The sequence below is a fragment of the Cavia porcellus genome, unplaced genomic scaffold (genome assembly GCF_034190915.1).
Source record: "Cavia porcellus strain 051 isolate PalLab524CR breed Dunkin Hartley unplaced genomic scaffold, mCavPor4.1 scaffold_40, whole genome shotgun sequence".
Classification (NCBI taxonomy): Eukaryota; Metazoa; Chordata; class Mammalia; order Rodentia; family Caviidae; genus Cavia; species Cavia porcellus.
Genome location: NW_026947523.1, coordinates 9,221,027 through 9,248,346, shown reverse-complemented (window position 1 = coordinate 9,248,346; position 27,320 = coordinate 9,221,027). Strand labels below are relative to the sequence as shown.

The window sequence follows — 27,320 nt, the reverse complement described above, 5'->3', positions numbered from 1 at the left end:
TCTCCAGGAGCTGCGGGCCCAGGCGCGGGACCTATGGAGAACTAGATTGGACCGCGTCCCCGTCCATCAACGGGAGGCTATTGGTGCCTACTGTTTTGCAGTAAGATTTGGGAGCTGCGCCCCGCCCCTGGAAGGCAGGAGTGTGAAAGGCTTGGTGCGGAGGGAGGGGGAAATGACACGTGGTACGACTTCTCTTCTCATTGGACGTTCGCCGTGTCAGTCATACTGTAATCGGCTCGGGTTGGTGGGAAGATTCCAGGTAGGTAGCGTGGACACCCTGCTGCCAGCTCCAGATCTGCGACCAGGGCACGTGACGTCTCAAATACTTGTTGTTGGGGTTTTGACTTCGTTAATTATTCATTAGGTACTTTGAACAGACTGCAGCCATTGGTGGTTAAGAGGGCTGGTCGATTGTGTTTTAGCTAGAGATACATGTCACTGTCCACTCTGCGAGAGAAACTCTGCATAAATTATTCCAATGAGGACGGGGGCGTGGTCACGCATAGATTAGTCAAATGAGACGAGAGGGAGGGCAGCCGGCTGCGAATTAGCCTAAGTTATTAAAGATGGCGGCGGAGCGGAGTCGCTCACCGATGGACTCGCCGGTGCCGGCCTCTATGTTCGCCCCGGAGCCCAGCTCCCCTGGGGCGGCCAAGGCCGCAGCGGCCGCCGCCCGACTCCACGATGGCTTCGACTCGGACTGCAGTGAGGACGGCGAGGCGCTCAACGGCGAACCGGAGCTGGACCTCACCAGCAAGGTAGGCCCGGGCGGTGGCGGCGGGCTCTGAGGGGACCAGGACGGGCCGAGCCGTCTGTGGGACGAAGGCTGGGGTCGCGGACTGTCGGGGCGCAGGGAAGCCAGGGCGCGGGGAAGGGTCAGGCACTGGGACGAGCGAGTGCCCGGGCCGCGTCCCCCCCCCCGCCGCCCCGAGTAGCCACCTGGGGTGCCCGGCGGCGCGGACCTGGCCTCCCGCGCTCCCCGCTCGCGCGGAGATCTCAGCCCTTCGGCTCCGCCACGTGGAACAGGACGCAGACGGCGGCAGCAGCTGCGTGGTGTCCCCCGACGCGCGCCTTGTCGCTGCCTCCGCCCTCGGGTCCCCTCCGGGAGAGTGGCTTTCTCTCCGGGGCGTCCCGGACGGCTGGGGGCGTCGAGGTGGCTTGGGCGGGAGGCGTGGGGTCGTGGGGGCCGGATGCTCTGGAAGACGTCGGAGTGGAGGCTGGGGTGGCCGACGCGTTCCTTCCTGGTCTTGGGAAAGGAAACAGAAAGTGGTCATTCAGCCGGGAGAATGATGTGTATGCCAGACGTCCACTTTGCGAGTCCACCCAAAACAAAATGGAAAGATGGGCACGACCCACAACCCAACCATCTGGGAGTGGAACCTCGTCTCGTATGAATGGAGTAAGAAAGGACATTTTAAATAGTTTCTTCGGAGCTTTTGAGAAAGTAGACAGGAATTAAGGGCTCACCCATCTGCTTGCAATTGTGAAGAAGCAAAAAAGTATAAGCTGTGCCTGGTGTTTGCAACATCGCTAAGGGGATGAATACCAGTTTGGGAGTCAGACAGGGATGGCTTCCTTTTCCTGCTCTGCCATTTAAAGACTTCCTGACCTAGAGACAATTTGTTAAACCCTCAGCTCTCCAGCTACTCCTTTTAAGTACAGATTCATTGCAAAAATTCAGAATGTATGTTGAGACAGTTACTAAGTGGCTGGTCCATTCTGGAGACTCAGTAAATATTTGAAGTGAACTGGCTAGCTGATACAGTAATTCCCTGTGCGGATTAAATAGCAACTGATGGAAGACAGACCACCAGTGCCACTTCGTATCTGTTGTGGGATAGATACAATAGAGTTTTTATCAAAACTTTGATAAAGATTGTGACTTCGTAGCTCATGATGGCAAAACTGTATGAAAGTTGGTCCTAAAGTGGAGAGAACGTTCCCTTGCAAACTAAGTAAGCACTTTTCAACTGTTCTTTCTCCTTCTAGTCTCAGCTGAGCCCTTGGAAATCAACTCGGTCCTGTTTGTCACAGTGATCCTATTTGGTGCCTCTAATGGTATAATAGTGGGAGTAGGGGTTAGAGACACAGTCAGGAAAGAAGGATGAGGCTGTATGGCCCAGGCAGCATCAGGTTACAATTAAAAGCTTTGATGAGTCAACTTGGGAAGTTGGAGGTAGAGGTCTGGCTGGAATGGACCCGCTGATTGTCTGTATGAGGTCAAGGTGCTGAAGAAACCTGAAAACACAGTGGGGAGTGGCAGAGTCAGCTTATTTAATGTTCATGGTGAGGGAAGTGTTGCTTTATCAGGTAGCTGAGGAAATCTTCACTGTTTTGAAATAGTGTGAAATGTATGAATTTGCGTATAGAGATAGCTGGATAGATGATATTGAAAAGAAAACTTAATTGTGTGGAGGTGAGGATGGGTTGAAGAGATTAAATCCTGAAAAGATTAGATGATAGACATTTCTCTCTTTTTTTTTTACATTTTTAATTTTTTGTACTGGGAATCGAACTCACGACCTCATGCTTGCCAGACAGGTGCTTATGCCCCTGAGCTAAATCCCCAGCTCGATGATACACATTTCTAACCTTACTATAATTAAATATGGGGACCTAAGGCTCTAAGTGCTTCCAAAGGGAGAAACAATTAATGAATGGAGTTGGCAAGTTTTATGCAAGGAGGTGTTTTAGATATGATTGGATGAAGAGAACTGTGTAATGACCATTTTTTGAAGCATGGACTAGGTGCTTTGCATGATATTTGGTATTTACAGTTGTTGTAGGATTCAGTGTAGTATTATCCTTATTTTCTGACAGGTTAAATTCTTTGTCCAAGGTCACACAGGAGAATGAAGTCTGACAGGCCTATTTATTGGTGAGTGGCCTGTGCAAATAAATGGTTGATACTGTAATGTTATTAACAGAAATCTGTGCAGTGATGGTGTCAATACTCACTTTAGTGGTATTGATGTTTAGCTGAAGATGAGTCTTGCAGGCAGTTTCCACCACTGTTTAGTCAGAAGAGGAGAGATGAGGTGGAACACAATTCTTTTGTTATTGTGGGAGCTGTTGGCCTCTGGGTGGAGGGCATGGCTGTAGATGAGATCTTTGTCCTTGAATTTCCAGATACAAACTGCAGGTAGGAGACTGGCATGTAGGTGTGAAGCACTGCTCGTCAGTTTCTTCCCACTGTGCTGGATGCTCAGTCAGTTGGGTCTGACCTTCTCTGCTGTAGGTGGTAGCTAAGACACTCCTTCATCCCTTATGTCTACTGAGAGAGATGCAGAGTAGTTCTCTTCAGTCAGGTGCTGTGGGGTTCTGTGTGCATTTTGGTCAGGCTGTGGTCTCTGTAGTAAGTGTGGTCCTAAGGCTGTTGGTTTCTCTTCTAGCTGGTTCTAGTGAGCCCTACATCAGAGCAGTATGACAGCCTACTTCGGCAGATGTGGGAGAGGATGGACGAGGGATGCGGAGAGACCATATATGTCATTGGGCAGGGATCAGGTGAGCATAGTTTTCCTTTCATTTATTTTTAAAAATTATGTAGAGCACATTTTATCTCTGTGTCAACTTTCTGCTCATGTGTCTGAGTTGTAGCTATGCTTTAGCATCTATGGAACTATTTGGAGGACATAATGAGCAGAGAAAATGTCAGTTCCTTCCCTAGTAATCACGACACGATGTGTTTGGACTTAAAGAATCCCTTTCTGAGCAGTTTTACAGATGCTTCCTTGCTATCTCAGTGCACCCTATGTACCTAAAAGGAAATGAAGCACAAAGCAAGGAAACTTCTTGTCTAAGGTGACAGAACAAGGCCTGGGTCTACAATTAAGCCGGCACCTCCCCTCCAAGTCCTGTTTATGGGTCCCATTGCTATCATCTCCTGCCCAGCAGAGACTCTCTGTGATTCTTCTTGATGACAGCAAGGAAAAGATGCCCAGAATCTGTCTTCCGTCAGGCCACCTTAGCCCAGACCACACTGACCATTCCATCTGCTGTGATAACAGCAGTCCCCTCCTCTTCCCACTGGGGCCTTTAGTCATGGAAGCTCGACTGTTCTGGTTATTGTCCTCCAACCTGCTTATTCATTGTAATGGGGCCTCCTGTTTCAGAGGATTGCAGTCCCTGTGACAGAATCCCAGATTATATCATGACCCCCGCCCAGTTCACACCCTCCAGTACAAGGTCTGCTTACCTTCCTCTTCACTATACTTTGTCTTTGCTGACATGACAGCTGAGATTGTTAACAATTATGAGTTCAGCCTGTAGCAGCACTTGTCTTTGTCATCTTTGTGGGAGGCCAGGATGGGCCTGGATGCATCATTAGGGGAACAGTTTCCTTTGCTTAGTGTAGGCCCTCAAAGGCAGGTTATAATTCTTTGTAGTTTAGTTTAAGGTTGAGATCTCAAAATTATTCTTTAACAATTTGACTTAGATCAAGCTTACACAGCTTGATACTGGTATAAAGTTCTTTTGGATACTTAAAATCTGGGGTGTAGCTGTGTGGTAGAGCACTTGCCTGGCATGTACAAGGCCATGGGCTCAATCCCTAGCACCCCTCCCCCCTGAAAAAAAGGTCTGGTTCATACCCCAAAAAGGAAAGATAGCGTGTAACAACACTGATAACCTCAGGAGAAAATAATCTTTAGAAATGCTTACAAGCGTGACAGAAAGAAAGCGTTTGCGCTCCAAATACAGTTGTCCTGTCCTTTGAACTGTTCTTCCTATCTCTTTTCTTTCCCATCCTGGCTGCCACTTCTCCAGTTATGAGTCTTATCAGCTGAAAGAAGGCATGGGCAGAGAGATAGGCAGACTGAGAGGCTGCATAGCAGGAAAGGCAGGGAGTGCCAAGGATGCAGGGGGCAGATGGGCTGCACATAACAATGTCAAATTCGGAAAAGGGTGTTCAGCTTGGGGTCTGAGAAATCATTGACAGCCTTTCAAAAGCTTGTCAGGTACACATTTGCCCACTCTAATGAGATGAACCGCTCAAAGATCACTTTGTAGTTGTAGAATTGCAGAAACCATATGAAGGTCAGTTTTGACTGCTGTTGGGGCTGGTCTTTAAAGACCTGAATTCTTTTTTGTTTGTTTGTTTTTTGCTGTTTGAGATGAGAGATCTCACTATGCAGTTCAGACTGGCCTTGGGCTCACTTTGTAGTACAGGCTGGCCTCGAACTTGCAAACAATTCTGTTGCCTGCCAAGTACTGGGATTACAGGAATGTGCCACCACACCCAGCAAGACCTAGATTCTTTAGACCTGTCATTCTCCTTGTCCTTTATTGTGAACTCTGCATTTTACCATGCCTGGGCAACTCGCAGCTAATTAACCCTTCTGTAGCAAAGTGTAAGAAGATGTCAGACACTCATTAGCCGTCTCCTGCGCACCCACCCGAGCATTATCCTCACATCTATCTGTTGGATGCTATTAGACTCACCGTGACTCCTTCTTGCTGGAATTCTTTAGAGACAGAAAGATCAGAACCAGTTAAACAAGTTAAGCATGAGACAGAGGACTCCAGGGGGTGGCTTCTTCATTGATGGCCTGTATGTCTTTGGTATGTCACCTCTGTTTATCATGACCTTCTGTAAAACAGGGATAATGATACCTCTCCTGCCTACCTCAGAGCAATTTTGAGTGGATAAATTAAACATTAACAAATTGTGAGCATTACAGAGGAATGTGTGCCTGTGTGTGTTTTTAATTTAGGGTGGGCATTAAGAAGGCAGCACAGCATTAGAGCCCGGGAGTCTGGAGCCTGGCAGATCTGTTTGCCTGCTGACTTTTCTCTTCGTCTGAAAATGTGGCTGATAATAGAACTTAGTCCGTAGCCTAGTAGTGAAGATTAAGTAGTAAGAATTCAAGGAAATCACATATGAATGGTAGATAAATGTTTGTGAGTGTTGGTAGTTACTATAATAATTTCTTTAGGATCCCAGGTTGTAGTGTCTTTATTGTGTTTTTTCTTTTTTTTTTCAGAAAGAACTTTTTTGTTTTCTCAAATGCTCGGTCATGACTTTCTAAGAAGAGCCAGGTGATGTACTGAAAGTGCTGGCCCCTAGGAGGTGGCTTAAGCCAGTAGGGGAGTAGGAGAGGCCACCCAGAGGAGCTGCCCTGGTTTTGATCCTAAGGAATGAGCAAAAGTTTTACTGATTAGTGGAGTCAGTGGCCAGCAGGCAGCGGAAGCCACATGCATAGAGGCATGGAGGTGGTGGAGCCTGGAGGACCTAGTGATCCAGAGAGATCTGGAAAGGTGGCGGTGACAGGAGGGGTGACAGGAAGGATGGCGGTCCTTCAATGTTGTGCTAAAGAGGTTAGATTTTTATCCCTAATGTGGGCTGCTCTTGCAGCACATTGAGCAGAAGAATACTTATAGGAAAGGTAAATGAGCTGGCAGGATGGGAACTTGATTGAGGCTAGACGTGGCTGATAGTAGGCCTTCAGTACTTCAGTAATTGGAGCGCTGTGGCTTTTCTTCTTGGCTTTTGCCTCCATTCTTAGAATGAGGAATTTGATGCATGCTAAAGAAGAGTAATGTGACCCAGTGAGAGTCCAGGTGGACAAGGTGACATTGGTGATGGCTTCTGGTGTGAAGCAGGATCTGAAAACACTGCTTTTTGTTACACAGAAGGTGGCAGAGGAGGATGGATAGAATCAAGAGTGTGGTGAGAATGGCAGCCTCCCCAGCTTCCCCTTGGAAACACTTTCTGAAGCCCTTTTCTAATTGAGGAGGTGCTCAGAGTGCATTTGGTTGTGCATTTAGAAATCACTCAGCCCAGCCACTCCTTGACTGATTTGTTTTACACTTTACCGACATTTGAGTGCACAACATAGGAAAACCATCCTGTGTGGGGCATCGAGAAATGGTTACAATATGGCCCCCACCCTCAAGCTGCTGCCTGGGAGGAGGCCACCGGCCAGAACACTATTATTGCCTGAGGCAGGATGTGGCAAGTGCTCTAAGGGAGGCAAAGATTTCGGTGGCCTCTGAGCAGTGGTAGGACTGTGCCAGGAGGAGGGACACGGATAGGAAACCCAGAGCAGAGATGTAGAACTGGAACCGTGCCGGGAGCCTAGGGGTGGGGAGATAAGGCCTCTGGCACTGGGGCAGAGCTCACAGAAGGAGATTAAAGAGGAGGTCCCTTTAGCCTCAGTTTGGGGAGGCCCTTTGAGACGCTAGAATTGCCCTGGGTCTGGAAAGCCATTCAGAAGTTTTAGTGTAGAAGTGTCCATATCAGAGCTGTGTTTATTTAGGGGCTTCAGCAACAGAGGCTGAATTTGTGAAGACCAGTTAAGAGTCTATTGTGAGCCAGTGTGGTGGTACATTCCTGTTATCCCAGTACTTGGGAGGCTGAGGCAGAAGGATTGTTGCAAGTTCTGGGGGTACAAAGTGAGGTCAAGGCCAGTCTAACTGCATAGCAAGAGTCCAGCGAATAGTCTGCCCTATTTGGGTTGAATAAGGTGTCCGGCTGGTGGCAGTGAGTAGACAGCAGAGAAAGGGGGAAGCTAAAGAGTCGAGTCAGCAGGACTGGACTGGTGAGTGTTAAGTGTGGGCAACTGGAAGGCTAGCAGTGTGCCTGTCAGAACAGGGGTGGGCGGGCGAAGGAGCTGGTCAGGCCGGGAGAGGAACCCTGGTAAGAAGAAAAGACTCTAGGTCTGGCACTGCAAGTCATGGTTTGCATGGCCCCTCTGCTCCCCTCTGGTTTCTGTTTACCCCGCCATTGAAAAGGAGCAGTAATGCCTGTCCCACTGGGGATAGTGAGGACTCCAGTGCTTTACTGATGTCAGTCTTTTTATGCTGGCAAGGGAGTTTGGATGTCAGACTTCGGGAGTTATCTTCTAAGCCCTCAGACGTTTAGTATGGAGCTCAGGGAAGAGGATGGTGCTGGAAGTGAATGCTTCTGTAGTTTCCAAAGTGACAGGTGAAGCAGAGTGTGGTGGTGCACACTTCTAATCCGAGCACACCGGAGGCTGGGGCAGGGGAATCACAGCAAGTTTGAGGCCAGCCCAAAATACACAGTGATATACTGTCTCAAAACAGATGAACAAGCCAGTCAGCAAAATGAAGCTACAGAACAGAATGGCTAAGTAGGGCATTTATTTATTTTATTTTTCTTTTTTGAGATAAGAGTCAAGTTGCTAAGGTTGGGCCCAAACTTGCGATCCTCCTATTTCCCCTGTATCTGGATTATGGAATGTGCGGTGGTGTCCAGCTCAGGCACGGCTTAGGAGAAAGAGAAGGCTGGTCCTCGGATAACTGGAAAAGATGGACAGGGCAGAGGGCCGAGGCACATCTGGAGAGCTTGGGGGACAGGCAGCAGGGTGGGCGAAGGCAGGGCAGGGTGGCTTTCAGTGGAGTGCTGCAGGGGTGGAGGGAAGGGCATGAGACAGTGGCCGGAAGGTCACTGCTGACATCTGAAAACTGCAGTGTCTTCAGGAGTGGTCAGTTCAGAGCAGGTGGGTGCATAGTCAACATAAGGGTCCTCTGCTCTGTGGAGATGTTCAGTGGTCAAAGGAAGAAGCAAGGAGGTAAATGGGCAGGGGAAGAGAGTGTGTTTCATTTTCTGGGTTTTGGGGGAGGAGCGGAAACAGAGCATGCACCGTGGGGGTGAATGAAGGCGCCTTGCTGCCACAGCCAAAGAGGTCTGGGAAGGGCGCAGGGAGTGACAGCGGGAATCGAAACACCTCCGCACCAGTACTGTCTCAGTCCTCAGTGACCAAGGGTGGCACAGCCTGTCCTTTGTCTGCCCCCCTCAGGCTAGGCTCAGACTCCTTTTTCTAGCAACTTGCCAGACATTTCACCTCTGCTGGCTCAGGCCAGAGTCTCTGTAAAATAACCCGAAGGTCCTTTCCACCCCTGCGTCCCTCGTGCTCATCACTTGTTTGAACTATTAGAATGACTCTCTCCCTGGCTTCCCCCTTCCAGCCTCCTGCTTACTTCCTGGGAGACCTTTCTGGTCCACCTCTGTCCCATGCTACTCCTGCACCTGACCTGACCCCAAGCTTCCCCACCTAGCACAGAAGTACTCTTGCTTCTGTCTCACGTCGTCTGCTATACCGGCTTCCATCTCTTGTGTGCCTTCCTGTCACTCCATGTTTCCTGTCCTGCTCCTCAGTGCCACTTCCTGGCTCCTTAATATGCCATCATCTCCATGCTTTGAGCTCTGCTCCTCAGGCAGATGTCCTTCCTCCTTTCTTGTGGGCTCATTTTTCAGCCAGCCTGGGGTCAGGACCTGCAAAGCTCCCTTGGATTCCCCAGGCTGTGCTTTGTCTTCTCTCCATTACTGCAGTTAATTAATTTTCTGCCTGACCCTCCCTCCGGGCTGTGGGCTTGGTCAGGGCCCCTGTATTGCCAGCACCTGGCATGACACTTGGCATGAGACCCAAGAAAGTTGCTGAATGAATTGCCCAATGTCCTGCTCAGGTGGAGGTGGTGACATTGTCTTTCTCTGCTGTCAGGCGAGAGTGTGTGTTCTTCTCCAGCACCACTCACCTTGTTAGGCGAGTGGTACTGGCTGGCATGTTGGCAGGCCAGTTGTTCAGGACCCTCTCTCCTGCTGATGTGTGGGCTCTTGTCACCAGATGGGACTGAGTATGGGCTGAGTGAAGCTGACATGGAGGCCTCCTACGCCACAGTGAAGAGCATGGCCGAACAGATAGAGGCTGACGTCATCCTCCTGAGGGAGCGCCAAGAAGCCGGTGGCCGAGTGCGTGATTACCTGGTCCGGAAACGAGTAGGAGACAATGACTTCCTGGAGGTCAGGTGAGGAGGCTCAGGACTGTTGAGGGGTCCCTGATGCATGACCTTGGGGGCTGTGTCTTCATAGACACCTGTGATAAAGCCTGTGACACTTGGTGTGTCAGCCGCACTCCTTCCTGAGATGGGGAAAGTGTGCCCAGGGTCGTGACCGCTCGGTTGTCTGCACTTTGTACTTCTGAATAGTTCCATGTGGGAAGAGTGGGAGAGGCCCAGCCATGTGTTCTGTGGCCACCGTGTGGGTTGCATTTGCTCCATCAGCCTTCGAGGCCTGAAGCCCAGGACCTGGGGGAGTAAGACAGGTGTTGAGGGAGCTTGGAACCATAGAACAGCCTCCTGCCCCTGCAACGCTAGGAACACTCTCAGAGCTTACGCCAAGAGTAGCAGGAGTAGCGAGCTGAGTTCCAGTCTCTGGGCTCCGAGTTGTCTCTTCAGCACTAATCTCACGCTGGTGTTTGGGTCCATGTGCACACAGGGTAGCAGTTGTGGGCAACGTGGATGCTGGCAAAAGCACACTTCTGGGGGTCCTGACGCATGGGGAGCTGGACAATGGCCGCGGCTTTGCCCGCCAGAAGCTCTTCCGCCACAAACATGAGATTGAATCTGGTCGTACCAGCAGTGTGGGCAATGACATTCTGGGCTTCGACAGCGAAGGCAATGTGGTAAACAAGCCTGACAGCCACGGTGGCAGCCTGGAGTGGACGAAGATCTGTGAGAAATCCACTAAGGTGATTACCTTCATCGACCTGGCCGGCCACGAGAAGTACCTGAAGACCACTGTCTTTGGCATGACCGGCCACCTGCCTGACTTCTGCATGCTCATGGTAAGTGTGAGGCGATCTTGATTCTGGGGAGGGGTGTCACATGTAGGGGTCTGGGACTGGTCTAAATTGTAGCCTCTTGCTTTGAAGCTGTACACAGGGAAGGATGACAAGTTAGCGATCTTGGTGCCTGGTTGTCTGAGCACTGTGTCCTTCTGAGGGATGGGCTTGATCTCTCCCCAATCCTGGGCCAGGGAGGGGTTGTCTTGTTAAGACCAAAGTATCATTTGCAGATTTCTCTTGTTTCTCAGAGAGGCATAGAGAAAAGTCTCTCCTGGAATTGACTTCCTGGTTTCAGCAGTGTTTCTCCAGAGCAGTGGGGAAGCAGGGAGGAGGCTTTGGAAAGACGAGGGGAGCACCTCACGTCAGCAGGCTCAGGCATTAGTCAGAAGGCCCGAGAGGTGGCATCTTCAGAGTCCGGAAGGGGGCAGTGTCAGCTGGGGCACAGGCCCCTGCTGGCTGGCTCCTGTGTGCCTGGTGCCCTGCTCCTCTGATGGCACAGCAGAACCAGGCATTCTGGGCTCCCAGAGAGCTTACAGTGTGTTACAGTTCGATTTATCATTCAATTCGCCGCAAAGGCGAGGGAGCAGAGGGCTCTGCTTATTTCCTGTTGCTGTGTTCGTGTGTGTCCTGCTGAACTTCCTCCCTGGACAGTAGGGATAGTGAGCCTCTGACCATGTACCCAGCTTCCTCGCCTTCTCAGGAAGGGAGAGGTGGAAAGAGGGATGCGTACAGGCAGCAGCGAGCAAGCACACTTGGGTTTGGCAAGTCCTTCCCAGGGCCTTTCCCGTTCCCAGTTCTTCAGCTGCTCGTGTTAATAAGTGTGGTAAACACAAGCATCTGTTCCTAGCAGACTGGCTCGAGTTGCCCCACAAACACGAGTGCTTAGGCCAGCTCCCCGCACGGAGAGGAGAGGGAGACAGAATGTGGGGTGCAGGCTCATCACTCTGCTGGGGTTGGGTTCTCGGGCTCTGAGCACGGTTCCTTCTCCCCTTTTGCTAGCTTTCTAGACTGAGGCCGGAGAGTGCTGTGCAGCAGTGAGACCAGTAGAGTGAGACCAGGAGTCCTGGGGCGGTTGTTTTAAGAAGGTTATAGAAACCATTTCAAAGTAAGCATTAGGGTCCTGTAACCCTAGCTTCTCAAGAAGGTAAGGCAGGAAGATCACAAGTTTGAGGCCAGCCTGGACAACTTAATGAAACCCTGTCTCAAAATACAATGAAAAGAAGGACTGGGAGCCTAGATCATATAGCCTGAGCACTGCTTCTAAGATAACAATGGGTAATATATTAGCTGGTGTTAATTTCTTTTTTTTTTTTCTTAAAGTTCTGTGTAATTTCTATCCTTTTTTGTTTGTTTGTTTTGCTTTTTAAATTAAAAAAAAAAGAGGGCAGGGGATTTAGCTCAGTGGCTCAAAACACTTGCCTAGTTAACGTGAGGTCATGAGTTTAATCCGTAGTATCAGAAAAAAAAAACTGGGGATGTAGCTCAACACCCGATGGGTTCATTCTGAACCACAGAATGAAAGGTGTTAGGGCTCAAGTTGTAGCTCAGGGTAGAGCACTTACCTGGTATGCGTGGGGCCCTGGATTCAACCACAAAGGCAAAAATAAATAAAATAATGGTTTTCTTCTTTATTTTTGTTTGAATTAACACGTAATAATCGTACAAATGCTGATGAGGATATGGGGAGAAAGGAACTCTTCTGCACTGTTGGTGGGAATGTAAACTAGTGCAGTCATGATGGAGATCCATATGGAGAGCCCTCAAAGACCTAAAGGTAGTGCCAGGCATACAGCTCAGTGGCATAAGTGCCAGCCTGGCAAGTGCAAGGTCCTGGTACCCCCAAAATAGCAGAAAACAACCTAAGGTAGAAATTTCCATTTGACCCAGCTATTCTACTTCTAGTATCTTCCCAAAAGAGTTAAAAGTTACCACGTTATAATGGTACATGTATACCCATGTTTACAGCAGCACCTTTCACAATGGCCAGACCTTAGTGTGGTGTGTTGGTTACTTTTTTCTTGTTTGTGAGACAAAATACCCCACATTCAAAATGGAAGAAGGAAAGGGTTATTTAGCTGACAGTTTGTGGAGGGTGCAGTCTGTAATCAGGTGGCTCCGGGGCAGGGTGGTGAGGGCAGCAGTCAAGGCAGGAGAAGACAGCAAGAGCAAGTGAGCAGAAGTGCACTGGCCCCTCCTAGGGCGGGTGTAGCACTCATACCTTCTCTGTGCGTGCTCTTACGTTTTCCAGTGAGGACCCTGGCCCCTGCTGAGTCATCTAGGGTTCTCAGGTTGACACAGTGAACAATATCCTAGAGCCTAAGGTATCTCCTCTGCACACCAGGACAGAGCACTGCTGAATTATGAGTTAGCTGCTGGACTTCTCAGCTTGACACAGTGTGTCAACCATTAGGCTTGGAAACAGCTCTATGCCCATTAACAGCTGAATGGATGAAGAAAATTGTAAACACTGGAGCACTAGTCTGCCATAAAGAAAGGTTAACTTGGGGCTGGGGATTTAGCTCAGCGGCATAAGCACCTGCCTTGCAAAAGCAGGTGGTCATGAGTTCGATCCCCGGTACTGATAAAAAAAAGAAAAAGAAAGATTAACTTGAAGTGTTCGTGGGTAAATGGATACAGCTGCATGAACTAAATCAGACACAGGCTTAAACTTCGCATGGTTTCTTTTATATGAGCAACTTAAATACGTATATATGATATGCTTTGAAAGTTTTAGTTTTTTTCTCCTTGAAATAAAATAGATTTTATATCAGAGAGAGAGAGAGATGGAGTGTAAAATATAAGATAGATAAATAGATCTTTTCCAAATAGGGGAACAAGAAATGGTGATGGGAGGGAGGAGAGGGGAAAAGGGATGGGGAAAAATGCTGACAGGCAAGGAGAATGGTGATGGAAATGGAGCTTTTGCAGCTGGTGAGGAGACTGAGAGTTGGAGGGAGCGGGAGGGGTAGGGATGGAACAGAAGTCGAAGGTGCGATGTGGGCGCTCCAGCTCCCCACGGTAAGTGTAACTGCACTGCAGACGTGTGCGATCAATTTTTAATACAGTGTGGAAAATTACGATATAAAATTCCTGTCCTCTAGTTCTTCATAAAACAAGTAGTTTTCTAATCGAGCTAAGGTAAGACCTATGAAAAGAATTACTTTCACCCCAGACACAGTGTTCATGTTTCATTTATAGACCACTATCCAAACATCAAAAGTTGTATAGAAAATAGTGAAATATTTATTATTGTTCCTTGGTGGTCAATTTCCAGGAAAAGCCCCCCGCCCCCCACCATAATGTGCCCAGCAGAGCAGTAGGGCCCTCTCCTGTGCATTTGGGAAGAACAGAAGCTAGTGTGAGCCGGGTGGCCAGGGGGGAAGAGTTAGAAGGGAAACTGCATCGGGCAGATGGGTGTCCTGGTGAGGGGAGAGACAGATGCAGCTGACTGGACACGGTGTGAACTTTGCTGTCATGGGGCTGAGCTTCTTGCAGTGTGACCGTGACCTGGGATGGTGGAGCAAGTTCTCTTATCTGCGTTCCTCTACATGGGTGCAGCTTCAGTTGAGTGAATCTGAGGCAGATTCTCAGTGGGCAAAGCAAACCCCCACATAATTTTCTGCTTTCTACTTTATCCTTCCATTTATTATTGCAGCCCTAGTATAGTTCACCTTTTATTTCTCCACAAAACCAGGGCAAAAACAATCCATCAAAACTTAATGCAGATCTGGACAAAATTCCATTTCATCCCATATTATACAATTAAAGCTATTTTAGGTTTAATATTCATAATGTTAACTCTCCTAACTTTATCCTCTTTTCACCCGACCTTCTGGGAGACCCGGACAACTGTATGCCAGCCAATCCCTTCAATATGCCCACGCATGTCAAGCCAGAATGCTACTTCCTGTTCACGTACGCAGTATTCTGCTTGATTCCTAATAAACCTTTTTTCTCTCTTTGAAATAAAATAGACTTTTTAAAGAAAAGCAAGTTCTTTTATGACTTAATTTTATTGTAGTAAGTAACGTGTTCACATGATACAAAGATAAAAGGCACCAGAAGGCTTTTAGCGAAAAGTCTCTGTCTTTTTCTGGCTGAAGTGGCCAGTGTTTGTAGTTCTTGTGTGTGTGCCCCGAAGCCTGTGCTCAACCAGCAAAGGTGTGCATGTTGTCTCCCTCTGATTTCAAAACATGCAGAAAAATGGAAAGAATGGCATAATGAATGTCACCAACCCCCTGATATTTAGATTCAAGAATAATTAACAGGATGTGTGTATGTGTGTGTTGCTTTTTTGATTGAATCATTTGCAAATGCATTGTGAACATTGTGACTCTTCCTATCAAAAAATTCAGCACACAACTGAAAGTAAAGATTGTCTTCTGTTACTACAGCCAAGAAAATGAAGAGTGATAATTCCTGTGCGTCCTTCCTCCAGGGTTTAAGCTATAGATCATCTCAGATATTCCCCAAGTGTCTTACAGTATAACTGCTTTTTCTGCTAGTAATTCAGCAGCATTGGTGCTGAGGTGGAACCTGGACCTGCACATCTAGGCTCCACCACCGAGCTATTATCTGCCCGCCTCTTTTTATAGTAGTACACTGTGTACACTTTGCCGTTTTTTTTTTTTTTTTTTTCCCTTAGAAACATTTTAAAGACTAACCCTTCCTGGGCAGGGTGACACATACCATTCATCCTAGCACTCAGGAGACTGAGACAGGAGGACTGCCGAGAGTTCTAGGCGGGCCTAGACTACAAAGAGAGACACTGTCTGAAACATACATACACAGATACACATACATATACATGCATGCATACATAGCCCGTATCAGAAGAACATTTCAGGCAGACATAGTCATCCCAGCACTCCGGCAAGCTGAGGCAGGCAGATTGCAAACTCAAACTCAAGCCCAGCATGGGCAACCTAGTGGCTAGTGAGGCTGTCTAAAAATGGAAAAATCAAACATTGTGAAGGCCTGGGTTTAATCTCCAGTACCAAAAGAGAATCAGAAGTTTCTTTTCTGTACAGTGTATTTTGTTCACATGCCTTAATTTTTGTAACCAGGCTTCACAGTGATACTGAAGACATTTAATGTCACTAGAAGGAATAGGACCAGTAACAGCTGCGAGCGTGAGAACACCTAGTTCACGCTAATTGTGTGTGGGACTTTTCATGTATAGTAAGACAGCTAAACCTCTAGTGATCTTCTGAAGTACAGAGATGTATTTATTTTTATCATATGTCTGCAGTGCGTAACGATTACATCTCTTGTAGGGAGTTGGAGCATGCTCCCTCCAATTATTGGTCCCTCTCATTTTCAAGAGTTCTGTTTCCATGTTTTGCTCTTCAATTCTCTTTTCCCCTTGCCTTTCCACCTCTTCTCCCTCCATCTTTTGTTTCCCTTATCATTTGTTTGGTTTGGTTTTTTTGAGACAGGCTCTTACTCTGGTTCAAGCTGGCCTTGTACTCACTTAGGTAGCCCAGGCTGGTCTTGAACTCACAGTGAGCCTCCTACCTCAGCCTGTGAAGTGCTGGAATTAGCATTTGAGAAAGGTCTGTCTACTTCCTATGATTTATCTTTTATTTTGCTCTTTATAGTTTAGGTTTCACATAGAAGCCATGTGATATTTAAGCTTGTGTGTCTGATTTTTGTGCAGTTTTATGGCGCAAATTTCATTCACTTATCTACAAATGCCTTAAGTGTCTTTTTATGGCAGAGTAGTACTCCATTCTCTGTAAATACCACGTTATCCTTATGTGTTTGTCCATTGATGGCTATAAAGATCATTTCTAAGATTTAGCTTTTATAAATTGTGCTGTTATAAACATGGATATATCCTTGCAGTATGATGGCTTTTAACTCTTTTGGGAAAAGAAAAGGGCAATAGCAGGGTCAGATGGAATTCCCATTTTTAGTTTTTTGGAAGTCTCCACCTTGGGGCTGGGGATTTAGCTCAGCGGCATAAGTGCCTGCCTTGTAAGCAGGCAGTTGTAAGTTCAATCCCCGGTACCGATAAAAAGGAAAAAGACAAAAAAAGGAAGTCTCCACCTGATTTCCAAAGTGGTTACACTAGTTTACATTCCCACCAACAAGGTAGAAGGGTTCCTTTTTCTCTGCAGCCTCTCCAGCATTTGTTGTTATTTACTTCTTAATGATAGTTGTTCTTTCTGGACTGAGATGGAATCTCAGTATTGTTTTGATTTTCATTTCTCTAGTGGCCAGTGATGTTGCACATTTCTTCATGTATTTGTGGCCATTTGTACTTCTGAGAAGTGTCTGTTCATTTTGGTTGCCCATTTTTTTGATTGGGCTTTTCATTTTGAGGGGAGGTCTAATTTATTTTGAGTTCTTTGTATATTTTAGATTTTAGTCCTCGGTCTAAGGTATAGCTGGCAGACAACCCATTCTGTAGGTTGTCTCTTCACTCTGTTGGTTGTTTGGTTTGCTACACGGAACTTTGTAATTTGATATGACCCTATTTGTTTATTCTCAGTATTAATTTTGTTGTTGTTTTCAAGACAGAGTCTCACAATACCATTCAGACTAGCCTTGAACTCAGTTTGTAGGTCAGGCTGGCCTTGAGAACTCTTTTTCCCAACACTGTTTATTACAGAGAAGACACTCTAGAGTGTTTTCATGTCTGATTTTTTATTTTTTATCATTTTTTTTGGTACCCAGGGTTGAACTCACAACCTTGAGCTTGCCAGCCAGGGGCTTAGGCCAGTGAGCTAAATCCCCAGTTGTCACGTCTTTTTGAGACAGGGTCTCCCTATGAAAGCCAAGCTGGCCTTCACCTCTTGAACGCTGTGTAGCCCAGGCTGGTCTCAAACTCAAGGCAGTCCTCCTGCCTCAGCCTCCTGAGTGCAGGGATTACAGGCATGCACCACTACGCCGGGCCTGTTGTTTTATTTTTGAGACAGGATCTTGCTGTATAGTTCAGGCTGGCCATAAGTCATTTGTAGTTTAAGCTAGTCTCAAACTCACAGTGATCTGACTCGGCGTCCCAAGTGCTGGGATGCAGGCGTAGGCTGCCATAGCTGGCCACGTATCTGTTTTTGTGCCAGTACCGTGCTTTTTATTGCTGTAGCTTTGTAATACAACTTCGGATTTGGGATTGAGTTGCCTCCTTCTTTGCTTTTGTTACCCAGATTGCCTTTGCTATTGTGGGTCTCTCCTGGTTCCAGATGAATTTTAGGATTGTTTTCTCTAGATCTGTGAGGAATGCCGTTGGTATTTTTGATGCAGATTATGTAAAATAGATTGTTTCCTCTCTCACAGATGGGAAACGGAGGGCCAGGGATATTAAGCTTAATCCACCTAGAGGACTGTAAACAGTTGTTCCCCCAGACTGTCTGGTTTTGGTTTTTGGGTTTATGAGACTGCCTCTGGCTTTGTAGTTCAGGCTGGCCTTGAACTCAAGTAATCTTCCTGCCTTAGTCTTCCAAGTGTTGGGGCTGCAGGCATGCGCTGCCATGCCTGGCCAGACTGTCTGATTTTATCTTCTCTCTCGTTTACAAGTCTCCTCATGTTTTGGTGGCCCGCATTGCTGAGTGTGGGTCAAAGTGGTCTGTGCCCAGCCCCGCTTCTGTGGGTGGCTGACTTTGAACCCCCGGGTCCATCTAACAGCAGTCTCTGTCCTCGCCCAACTTGACAGTTGCTTTCTGTATTGGGACAGGTGGGCAGCAATGCTGGAATTGTGGGGATGACCAAGGAGCACCTGGGCTTGGCGTTGGCACTCAATGTACCCGTCTTTGTGGTGGTCACCAAGATTGACATGTGTCCCGCCAACATCCTGCAAGGTAAGTGCTGCCTGCAGTGGGTAGCAGCCTCCCTCATCTCCTAGTGCATCTCCAGGGCAATCTGCTGCCAGGACTTCAGCCCAAGAGCTTCTGTTTCCATGTCTTGTGCTCAGACCTTGCCCTGAATTTCTCTCAACCCAGAATCTTCTGCCTCTTCCTCTCCTGTTAAGTTCTTGATCTAAGCATAATGTAGAAGTTTCCTCTGTTCTTTTGTCTTTCTGGTCCCCGGTGTAGTGCCTTGAGATTCCCTGAGCTGGTAACTTTTCAGATGACCCTAGCAGCAGGCATTGGGCATCCAAACCAGATATACACACAGGCCTCTGGACAGCTATCTGATGACCTTTTGCCACCCACCCAGGGTCGCAGCAGTAGGCCTGTGTGGCCCTCTCGCTTAAGTGTTGCAGATTGTCCTGCTAGGAGGCCTCACAGCAAGGGGTTCTGCAGACTTCTCAGCATTCAGGAGATCTTTTTGTCAGAGGAGACACTCCCTCCAGAAGCAGAGTATTTGGGGAAGACCATTGGCTCCTCTCAGGGACCCCCAAATTAGTTGTCTGCGGGATATGGGTCTCCTAGAGACGCTGGAGAAATCTGCCAGCTTTCAAGTGCAGCCTTGGCAAAGAGGCCTCACCTGTGCTTTTTCTACTCCAGTGGCACATACCCACCCAGAGCATTGCGCCCCACTTTCACTTTTTTGGGCTTTGTGGCATTTAATACTGGTTCATGTATCTCCCCTTCTTGCATCATAATGAGTGGGCCTGTCCTATGCTGGAAGCCTGGCCAAAGAGAAAGCTGTGCCCCTAATTCTGTCCATTTTGCCCTTTAAGAAACTCTGAAGCTATTACAGCGCCTGCTGAAGTCTCCGGGCTGCCGAAAAATCCCTGTGCTGGTGCAGAACAAAGATGATGTGATTGTTACGGCCTCCAACTTCAGCTCTGAGAGGTAATGGGTGGACAGCATGTGTTCCAGCCAGGCGCCCTGGCCCTTGGGTTTCTGGCCAGTGATAGACCTAGAATGGCTGTCATTCAGGGCTCATGGCCACATCTTCCTAGTCAGGGCTTGGAGGGAACAGAAGGCCAAGGGTCCCCAGGCCAGCAGTATTGCCAGAAGCCATATCAAGTCCCCTAATCTGAGGTGCAGCCTCGGAGCTAGAGATTCCAGCTGAGATGTCACTGTCCCAAGTGGGAATGAGACCATGTTGTGAGCATTTGAAATTCTGTGTGTACAGTGCTTAGCATTGTGCCTGGCTGACAGATATACAGCCATTTGCATGATTATTAATTTTCTGTTTCTCGAAAGCTGTCTAATGACAGGTCATTTTCGACCTGTGAATGTATCTTTTCATTTCCATAAATATTTATTAGATGTTGTTCTTCATCCAGAGCTGAATTGAACATAGTCCTCCAGGGATTCAGCTTGGTTGGGAATGCTGCTGTTTGCGCTGACCTTGGTCAAAGCCTTTGTCCAGAGCGTGGCCTCCTTGGCAGCCATCTGCCTGCTGCCTTGGTCCACTGCCCAGAAGGTGCCAGTGCAGCCTGGCTCTTCCCATGTGCCTCTAGCCTGGCCGCCCTCAGTACCACAGTAGGCCAGCAGAGGGGGCATGTATCAGCCAGGCCTGCGCTGGCGCAGGGCTTTTGCTGAGTCCCTAGTGCAGGCGTTGCTGTAGCAGTTACAGGGAGTGTGTAGTTCTGACCTCGGGGGTTTCTTTCACTGCGGTGAGAGGACAGAGGCCACTTACATAGCTGTGGTAGAAGTCAGATGTAGCACAGCAACAGACACAAAAGCTGTCCCCTGTGCCTGAGAAATTGGGAGGACGCAGGACGGTTTCGTGGAAGAGGTGGTGGTTGAGACGGACTGTGGAGGGTGAGAAGGGTTGGAGCTGGCTAAGAGGAAAGGGGTTTGGGAAGGAAGGTCAGTGTGAGCGTACCTGTGTGTGGGGCTGGGGCAGCCCGCAGCTCTCGGGAAGGGGCAGCGTGTGGTAGGCTGGGGTACCAGGCCGAGGAGCAGGCCACAGCCCTGATTCAAAGGGCCGTGAGTAGAGGAGGGGGACCTGGCTGGCTGGCATGCGCAAGCCTGAGGAAGCAGTGGGCCTGAGGGCCGCAGCAGGGGAAGGGGAGGAGGTAATGGGTTTCAGGGACGAAACTGAGTTAGAGGCCATGAGGCAGGGCTGACTGGGAGAAGCTGGCCAGGGCAGAGGTCAGGGTGTCAGAGGTGGGGTTGCTGGCAGATGAGGGCAGGAGCTGGCCACCTGAGCTCCTCTCTCCTTTCTTCCTTCTCTTCCCCTCCACTTAGGATGTGCCCAATATTCCAGATCTCTAACGTTACAGGCGAGAACCTAGATCTGCTGAAGATGTTCCTCAACCTTCTGTCCCCCCGCACCAGCTACAGGGAGGAAGAGCCAGCAGAGTTCCAGATTGATGACACCTACTCTGTCCCAGTGAGTGGTTTTGGGTGTGGCTGAGCAGGATGGGTGGCTGGTGGGCATCAGGAATCCCTTCTGTGGTGGGGGTGGACTTACTAGGCTAGCATCTTCTTGGCAGGGTGTGGGGACAGTGGTGTCGGGGACAACACTGCGGGGCCTGATCAAGCTGAATGACACACTGCTGCTGGGCCCCGACCCTTTGGGGAACTTCCTGTCCATCGCTGTCAAGTCCATTCATCGCAAGCGCATGCCTGTCAAGGAGGTGCGTGGGGGCCAGACGGCCTCCTTTGCTCTGAAGAAGGTGCGTATGGGGCAGCACCAGAGTCCCCTGGGCTTCATCATGTGAGGCTCTGGCTGGCAACTTTTTGCCCTCTCCAGTTCTTGAGGCTTCTCTGCTGGGTGGAATTACAGAGCTCATTTTTATGGGCAAGGAGACCTGGAACCCGCCCACCACACAGCCTCCTGAGCCCCCCCTGCTGGGCACAGGACCCGTCCAATCTTCTCTTTCCTGGGCTTTGTAGTCCCTGCTAGTGCTGGAGTCACCTGCCTTCCTGACAACCAGATCACCCAGGAAAAGTGGAACTTGATGTGTTCCCTGTAGTGGTCACATCATGCTCACCCTGTTCCTTCCAGCTGAATGCTTATCTGCCTTGGCTCCTCACCTGTCCCTCAAGCCCAGCAGCTGAAATGCCAGTTCTGCTTGAAGACTTTTTTGTGCCCCTGTGGCAATAGATAGCTTCCCGTGTAGTGCAAAGCCTGCCTTTCCAGGCTGCCCCAGAGGTGATGAGGGCAGGGCTGAGGTGGACTGTCCCTATTCCTAGAAAGAGTCCTGGTACTCCAGGTCCAGGGGCAAAAGCAGAAGACATCATTGTGTCTGAGTGGTGTATTCCCTCTCTCAGATCAAGCGCTCATCCATCCGGAAGGGCATGGTGATGGTTTCTCCTCGTTTGAATCCCCAAGCATCCTGGGAATTTGAAGCTGAGATTCTTGTCCTCCACCACCCCACCACGATTAGCCCACGCTATCAGGCCATGGGTATGTGTTTGCGGCCTTACATCCCAGGGGCCCCCACTCTTGCTTCTGCCAAAAAGTGATCTAGCTTCAGACAAGATCAGGTCCGCATCTCTGTCGGGGTCCTTGAAGCCATTCCCTGGGTTCTGCCCACGTGCTGCAGTGTTGAGTTGGTCTTATCAGTGGTCACTGAGGGTTCCAACCCGCAGACCGAGCTTCAGTGCATGACAGCTAAGCACTGCTGTGTGCCTAGCAGTGTCGCTGAGGTGCCAGGACAAAGATGACATGGTGGCGTATCATCTAGTTAGGAGGTGCGTGTGCAGATACAGCGCCCTGTAATCCCCAAACTAGGGTGTGGTTGGCACACAGGCCCAGCAGGAGGAGGGGCAGAGCTGAGGCAGGAGCAGGCTGAGCACAGGCCCCCAGCTTACGCCCTGCGGCCCCTCGAGGCTTCAGTTCCAGGGATGAGCTCCTCATGCTGCAGCTCAAGGGTATTTTGTGCTTTCACTCACTGTCCCCTTGTCCTGACGCCACAGAGTGCCCCAAACCTGTCCTGATCTCCTGCTCCCTTGGCAGTGCATTGTGGGAGCATCAGGCAAACGGCCACCATTCTGAGCATGGACAAGGACTGTCTTCGTACTGGGGACAAGGCCACTGTCCACTTCCGCTTCATCAAGACCCCAGAGTACCTGCACATAGACCAGCGGCTGGTGTTCCGAGAAGGCCGCACCAAGGCTGTCGGCACCATCACCAAGGTATGGCCCCAACCTGCGTCACCCACCCCAGGGCAGGACCCATCCAGCAGGGTCCCTGCGAGCACCTTGAGTTCCTCCTGAGAACCCTGGAGAGTCCCTCTTCCCCTACCCCCTCCCCAGGCAGGGCTGGATCAGCCCCAAGATGGGGCTTCTCTGTACCACTTCTTTCCTGCTACAGGAGGCAGGGTCCTCCTCCAAGGTGCCTACTCTGGCTCCTGTCCCTGCAGTGCAGCAGGTTTGGCCGAGTGAGTGCTGGGTGGCGCAGGGCCATGGGTGTGGATTCCTTAGGGCCCGAGCTGTCTGTCCTCTCTGCCCACTGTGCCCTCTGTAGACCTTGCCCCTGGTGTGGGTGGGGCATTCAGCAGAGGCTTTGGCCCCTGCTGTGATGGAGGAAGATGTGGTCTGCAGGTGTCTGAGATCTTGGAACCAGACTCGGGGACTGGCCAGGAGGTCGGAGAGGCTCAGCACACACTGTAGCATTTTCAGGGACTTGGCTGGGGCTCCTCTTGAATTTAAATTTCAACAGATTCCAAGGGAGTTGTTCAAGAGGTAACTATTTTTATTGCTGTTTTTGAGACAGAGTCATGCTGTGTAGTTCACACTGGTCTTGAATAATTCACTATGTAGCCCAGGCTGACCTCATATTGATGGTAACCTGCCTGCCTCAGCCTCCTGAGTGCTGGGATTACGGGCATATGCTACCACACCTTGCCTGGGTGGTAGCTTTTTAAGATCTCTCACAAACTCCATGTGTTTTTAGCTCTTTTGGTCTCTTCAGGAGACCTGAAGTTAAAGTGGGCCCAGAGCAGCAGTGTGTGGCAGGTTGGATGCCAGCCTGGGAGCTGGGCTGGGAGGCAGCAGAGAGGTCCAGGGAAGTCTCCATTGGTGGCCTCAAGGCCAGGGAATGGGAAGGCGGTGGGTCTGGCTGAGGGAGGCGAGAAGGGAGGAGGCCGCCTCGGGGCTCTGCATCCTCGTCCCAGGCTGCGGGGAGCAGACGTGCCTGGCTGCTCTCTGGCATAGCCATCCTGCCATGCTCCCTGTGTGCCCTGGTCCCCATGCAGCCAGGCCAGGGAAAGAAGTCCCCCAAAGGAGGGAGACAGGGACCCGACAAGGCTGCTGATACCTCACTCTCACTTCCTTGGCCCCTGCAGCTGCTCCAGACCACTAACAACTCCCCGATGAACTCCAAGCCCCAGCAGATAAAGATGCAGTCAACGAAAAAGGGTCCGCTGTCCAAACGAGAAGAGGGGGGGCCATCCAGTGGGGCAGCGGCAGCGGCAGCCCCGCCCGGGGATGAAGTTTCGTCTCTAGGCCCTGGGCAGTCCAGTGGTCTGCAGCCCCAGGTGAGTGAGGGCCTAGGGTGGGTAGTGGGCAAGGGTGAGAGGGCGTGGCCCGGGGGAGCCGGGTGGGCATGAAGTGCTCCCGGCAGCTGCTCTTGCAGTGTCTCTCACTAAGCCAGTCTGCTGAGATGTGGCCCACGTCACATCAGTGTCCTTGCCCCTGCCTGCCACTTAGTTTTAATGAAAGCAAATAGAGGACATCAGGTTTCCCTTTGACAGCAAGAGGAGATAACGGCATTGAGAGCAGCTTGTGTGTGCGCCATAGTCCAGGGCTGAAGGTGCTGCCTTACAGCTCCTCCTGTGTCCCCTCTTGGCATCCAGGGAAGTGGCCTTGGCAGTCGCAGTGTGGCTGTCTCCCCAGGGCTTTGGCCTGGCCTGGCCTGGCCTGGCAAAGGGGGGATGCGTCTTGTGCGCACACCCCCCCCCCTTCTCCTCAGTCCCCTCTGTGGAGAGTGAGGCTTCTGGATGTGTGTGTCACCCCCACCCTAGCATCGCCTCCTCTGGTTCCATGACTTCTGCTCTTCCCAGTCAGCAGTGGCAAATTTTGACTCATTCTTGACTTTGTGCTCCTCTGTAGGGCCCTGCACCAGTATTGTGTGTGCGTGCGTATGCACACGTGTGTCTTTCCTCTTCCCGCAAGGAAGGCTGTGTTTCACAGACAGGCGGTGCGCAGGGTCACCTCACAGGCTGCAGGCCCTGCCGCCTGCCCTCAGCCTGCCTCACCCTGCTCCCCGGGAGCAGCACTCCTCAAGCTTCTCCTCTCTTCCAGCCCAAGCCCAGCAGTGGAGGCCGACGACGAGGGGGCCAGCGCCACAAAGTGAAGTCCCAGGGGGCCTGCGTGACTCCTGCCAGCGGCTGCTAAATCTTCCCCAGCCCAGCACTGCGCCCAGGGATCCTCACTCTGGCCACCTCTCACCAGCTGGGCGGAGCGGTGCCGACTGCAGCCGCCCACTCCCAGGCCACAGCCAGAGCCTCCCATTGCTCCACCCCTGTTTTCCAGGGGGCTTTGTAATTTATAAAAGAGGACTGACCGCCTCCTGCCCTCTTCCCTGCCTTCTTCCTCACACACCTTTTGTATATCTGGGCCCTTAGTTTTTATTCTTTTTATTATATATCTCTGTCTCTCTGTTCAGCGTGCTGTGTGTGTGTGAGGCCCAGGAATGGCAGTGGCCAGGGCCCTGTCCTTTGGTCCTCCGTGGTTGGCCTTCCCATCCGTCCACCCATCCGTCCATCTGTCTGTGTGTCTGTCCGGGTGAGGCCCTCGGTGGCTGTTGGGGGCATCAGGAGCTAAGAGGCCACTTTCCTTTCTCCCTGCTCTCGCGCCACTGCAGGCCCTCTGCAGTGCTGGCCTGGGCTTCTCTGGGCACCTGGGATTCCATGCCTGCTGCAGGCCAGGATTTGGGGATGTGCACAGGGGGACGTGGTGGCTTCCTCTTGTCTCTTTCTCCTTTTCCCCTCAAGCCCTCAAACGGGTGATGCCAAAAGCCCCTCAGTCGTACCTGTGAGTGTGCGGGATGGTGTCAGAGCTACGCCCCGGGCTGGGCACCTGCCAGGCCTCCCCTGGAGACAATCCTGTGTTTGCCTGGGCTGGCCCTGGCTGTTCCTGCACCTGCCCATCTTCCCAGCTTCGAGCCTGGTTCCTTACCGCCCCTTCTGCCGGGGCCTGGGCCTTTTCTTGGGCCCCGGGGCACCAGTTGATTAGACTGGGTCTGGGCTGCTGATAGCTGGGTCTTCTAGCACCTCTGGTTGGTAGAGGGGCCCTTCTTCGGTCCCCGCCTTGCCCACCACAGGCCAGCCCAGCTGCTGCAGGAGCACAACTGTTCACACCCCGGGCCAGGTCTGAAGGCCCCACTGGCGGTGTGGTGGGATGCCTGGGTGGGTGCAGGCCCAATGCAGAGCACTTAGTGCTGAGAAGCACTGCTGCCTGGGGCAGGGCTGTGGTGGCGACACGGCTCTGCCCCGCAGTCTCTGTAGGGCAGCTGGCAGCACAGCTTCCTTCTCCTACCAGGGCAGACACCCAGCTGGCTGGGTCCCCCCTCAGCCTGGCCTCCTTCCCGTCCCCACCATCCTCCCGTTCTCTGCTCCTGACTGCTGGTCCCCTGTCCCCTCCTTTCAGCTGTTCTAGTTACCACTGCCCCGCGGCCATGGACTGACCAGACCAGCATTCACAATAAAAGTTTGTTCCAAGTTGACAGTGTGGTGTTCCCTGCCCAGCCCTCCAGGTGGAGGTGCTACCACAGGGACGCGGCAGGCCCACCCTTGGGTGCCTGTGCAAGTCCTCAGCTGGAGCTGGGACAGAATACCCGTCTGTAGAGGTTTCAGTCCCTCAGCGGACTCCAGGGCAGGGTGCACATGGCAGAGGGGCAGCCATTCCTGGCAGCCGGAGATCACAAAAGCAAGAGATGGCAAGACAGGCTTCTCCGTCCTTCATGCTGTATCCAGTCTATGGGATTAGGGCGGTGCTGGTCCAGTCAGTGGACTGATGGGGCAGTCACCCACCCTGAGTGCCAGCTTTGCACTGTGAATTCATCACACACTAATTCAGCCACCTCTGAAAAGACAGCCAGACACAAACCATAGCAAGACAGCTTGCCCTGCTTCCCGGTAACAGCAAAAGGGAGGCCCGGCACTGGAGGGCTGGAGAGGAGTGGCGTGGCACTGATGGGGCTGTTGGGTGGCTTCGACCAGCAGGCTCTTCAGGCGGCCCTGTGACTCCAGCCCCCGCACCTGTCAGCTTCCCATCTGCACTGCCCTGTGGCTCCGGCTGGCTGAGGCTTTGGCAGAGCCTGGAGCACCAGGGGTCTGGCTGAGCCGTGGCTCTGGCTTGAGCACTGCCCCTCTGAGCAGTGGTTTGTTTCCAGGATCCCGGCTACTGCCCTGGCCTCTGGCCTCAGATACTCAAGGCTGAGTGAATTCAGTGCAGTGTGGGTCACACAGACTGCCGAGGTCCCAGCCTTCACCATGCACTGGAACAAAACCCCAGCCCATTGTGGCTGACAGAATAGTGTTGCTCCCGATGGCTGGGCCTGCCCGGCCTGGCCTGGCCTGAACGTGTAGCAGAGCAGCGCTTTGGCATCCAGCCGGGAGGAGGCCCCGGATGGGATGGGGTGGGGTGGGGGGACCAGATCCGCTTTGCAGGCTGCCTGGCTCCCTTGTGCCTAGAATGGAGGGAGATGGGAGTGACAGGAGTGGGCCCCGTGCAGGGATCCGGATGCTGGCTGAGGCTGGGGAAGTCCCCTGAGAGACAGCAGGATCTGCATCTTGGTGAACAAGTTCTGGGGACCTTTATCATCGGCCTTTTCTGCTCCAGGACGATGTCTCCTTTGCTGGTAAATGGTTGCAGGAAGAGGCAGAGCCTGGAGTGAGTGCCGGTCTGGCTCTGTCCCAGCACTCCAGACCCAAAGGTTCCA

The 27,320-nt window shown here is 51.0% G+C and overlaps 1 protein-coding gene across 2 annotated transcripts; it reads left to right on the top strand.

Annotated features, from left to right (window-relative positions):
• Nucleotides 1-535: 535 nt before the first annotated feature.
• Gtpbp1 (GTP binding protein 1) lies at nt 536-26,102 on the top strand. 2 transcript variants are annotated; one of them, XM_003470500.5, is made up of 12 exons: nt 536-758; nt 3,393-3,504; nt 9,585-9,765; nt 10,235-10,583; nt 18,262-18,385; nt 19,210-19,324; nt 20,675-20,819; nt 20,923-21,105; nt 21,704-21,839; nt 22,392-22,570; nt 23,722-23,913; nt 24,680-26,102. In XM_003470500.5, exons 1-12 carry the CDS (start codon nt 567-569, stop codon nt 24,770-24,772), a joined length of 2,001 nt encoding a protein of 666 aa, XP_003470548.1. In that variant the 5' UTR covers nt 536-566; the 3' UTR covers nt 24,773-26,102. The 2 variants fall into 2 exon arrangements, with proteins under 2 accessions (XP_003470548.1, XP_013008612.1); XM_013153158.2 differs by lacking the exon at nt 3,393-3,504 and having other exon boundaries at nt 618-758.
• Nucleotides 26,103-27,320: the final 1,218 nt, after the last annotated feature.

Bases quoted from the DNA above. Each gene is read 5' to 3' on its own strand.
- Gtpbp1 (XM_003470500.5), top strand. From the start codon at position 567: ATGGCGGCGGAGCGGAGTCGCTCACCGATGGACTCGCCGGTGCCGGCC. The intron at 10,584-18,261 runs GTAAGTGTGAGG...GTATTGGGACAG, and splicing joins CTGACTTCTGCATGCTCATG to GTGGGCAGCAATGCTGGAAT. The intron at 19,325-20,674 runs GTAATGGGTGGA...CCCTCCACTTAG, and splicing joins TCCAACTTCAGCTCTGAGAG to GATGTGCCCAATATTCCAGA.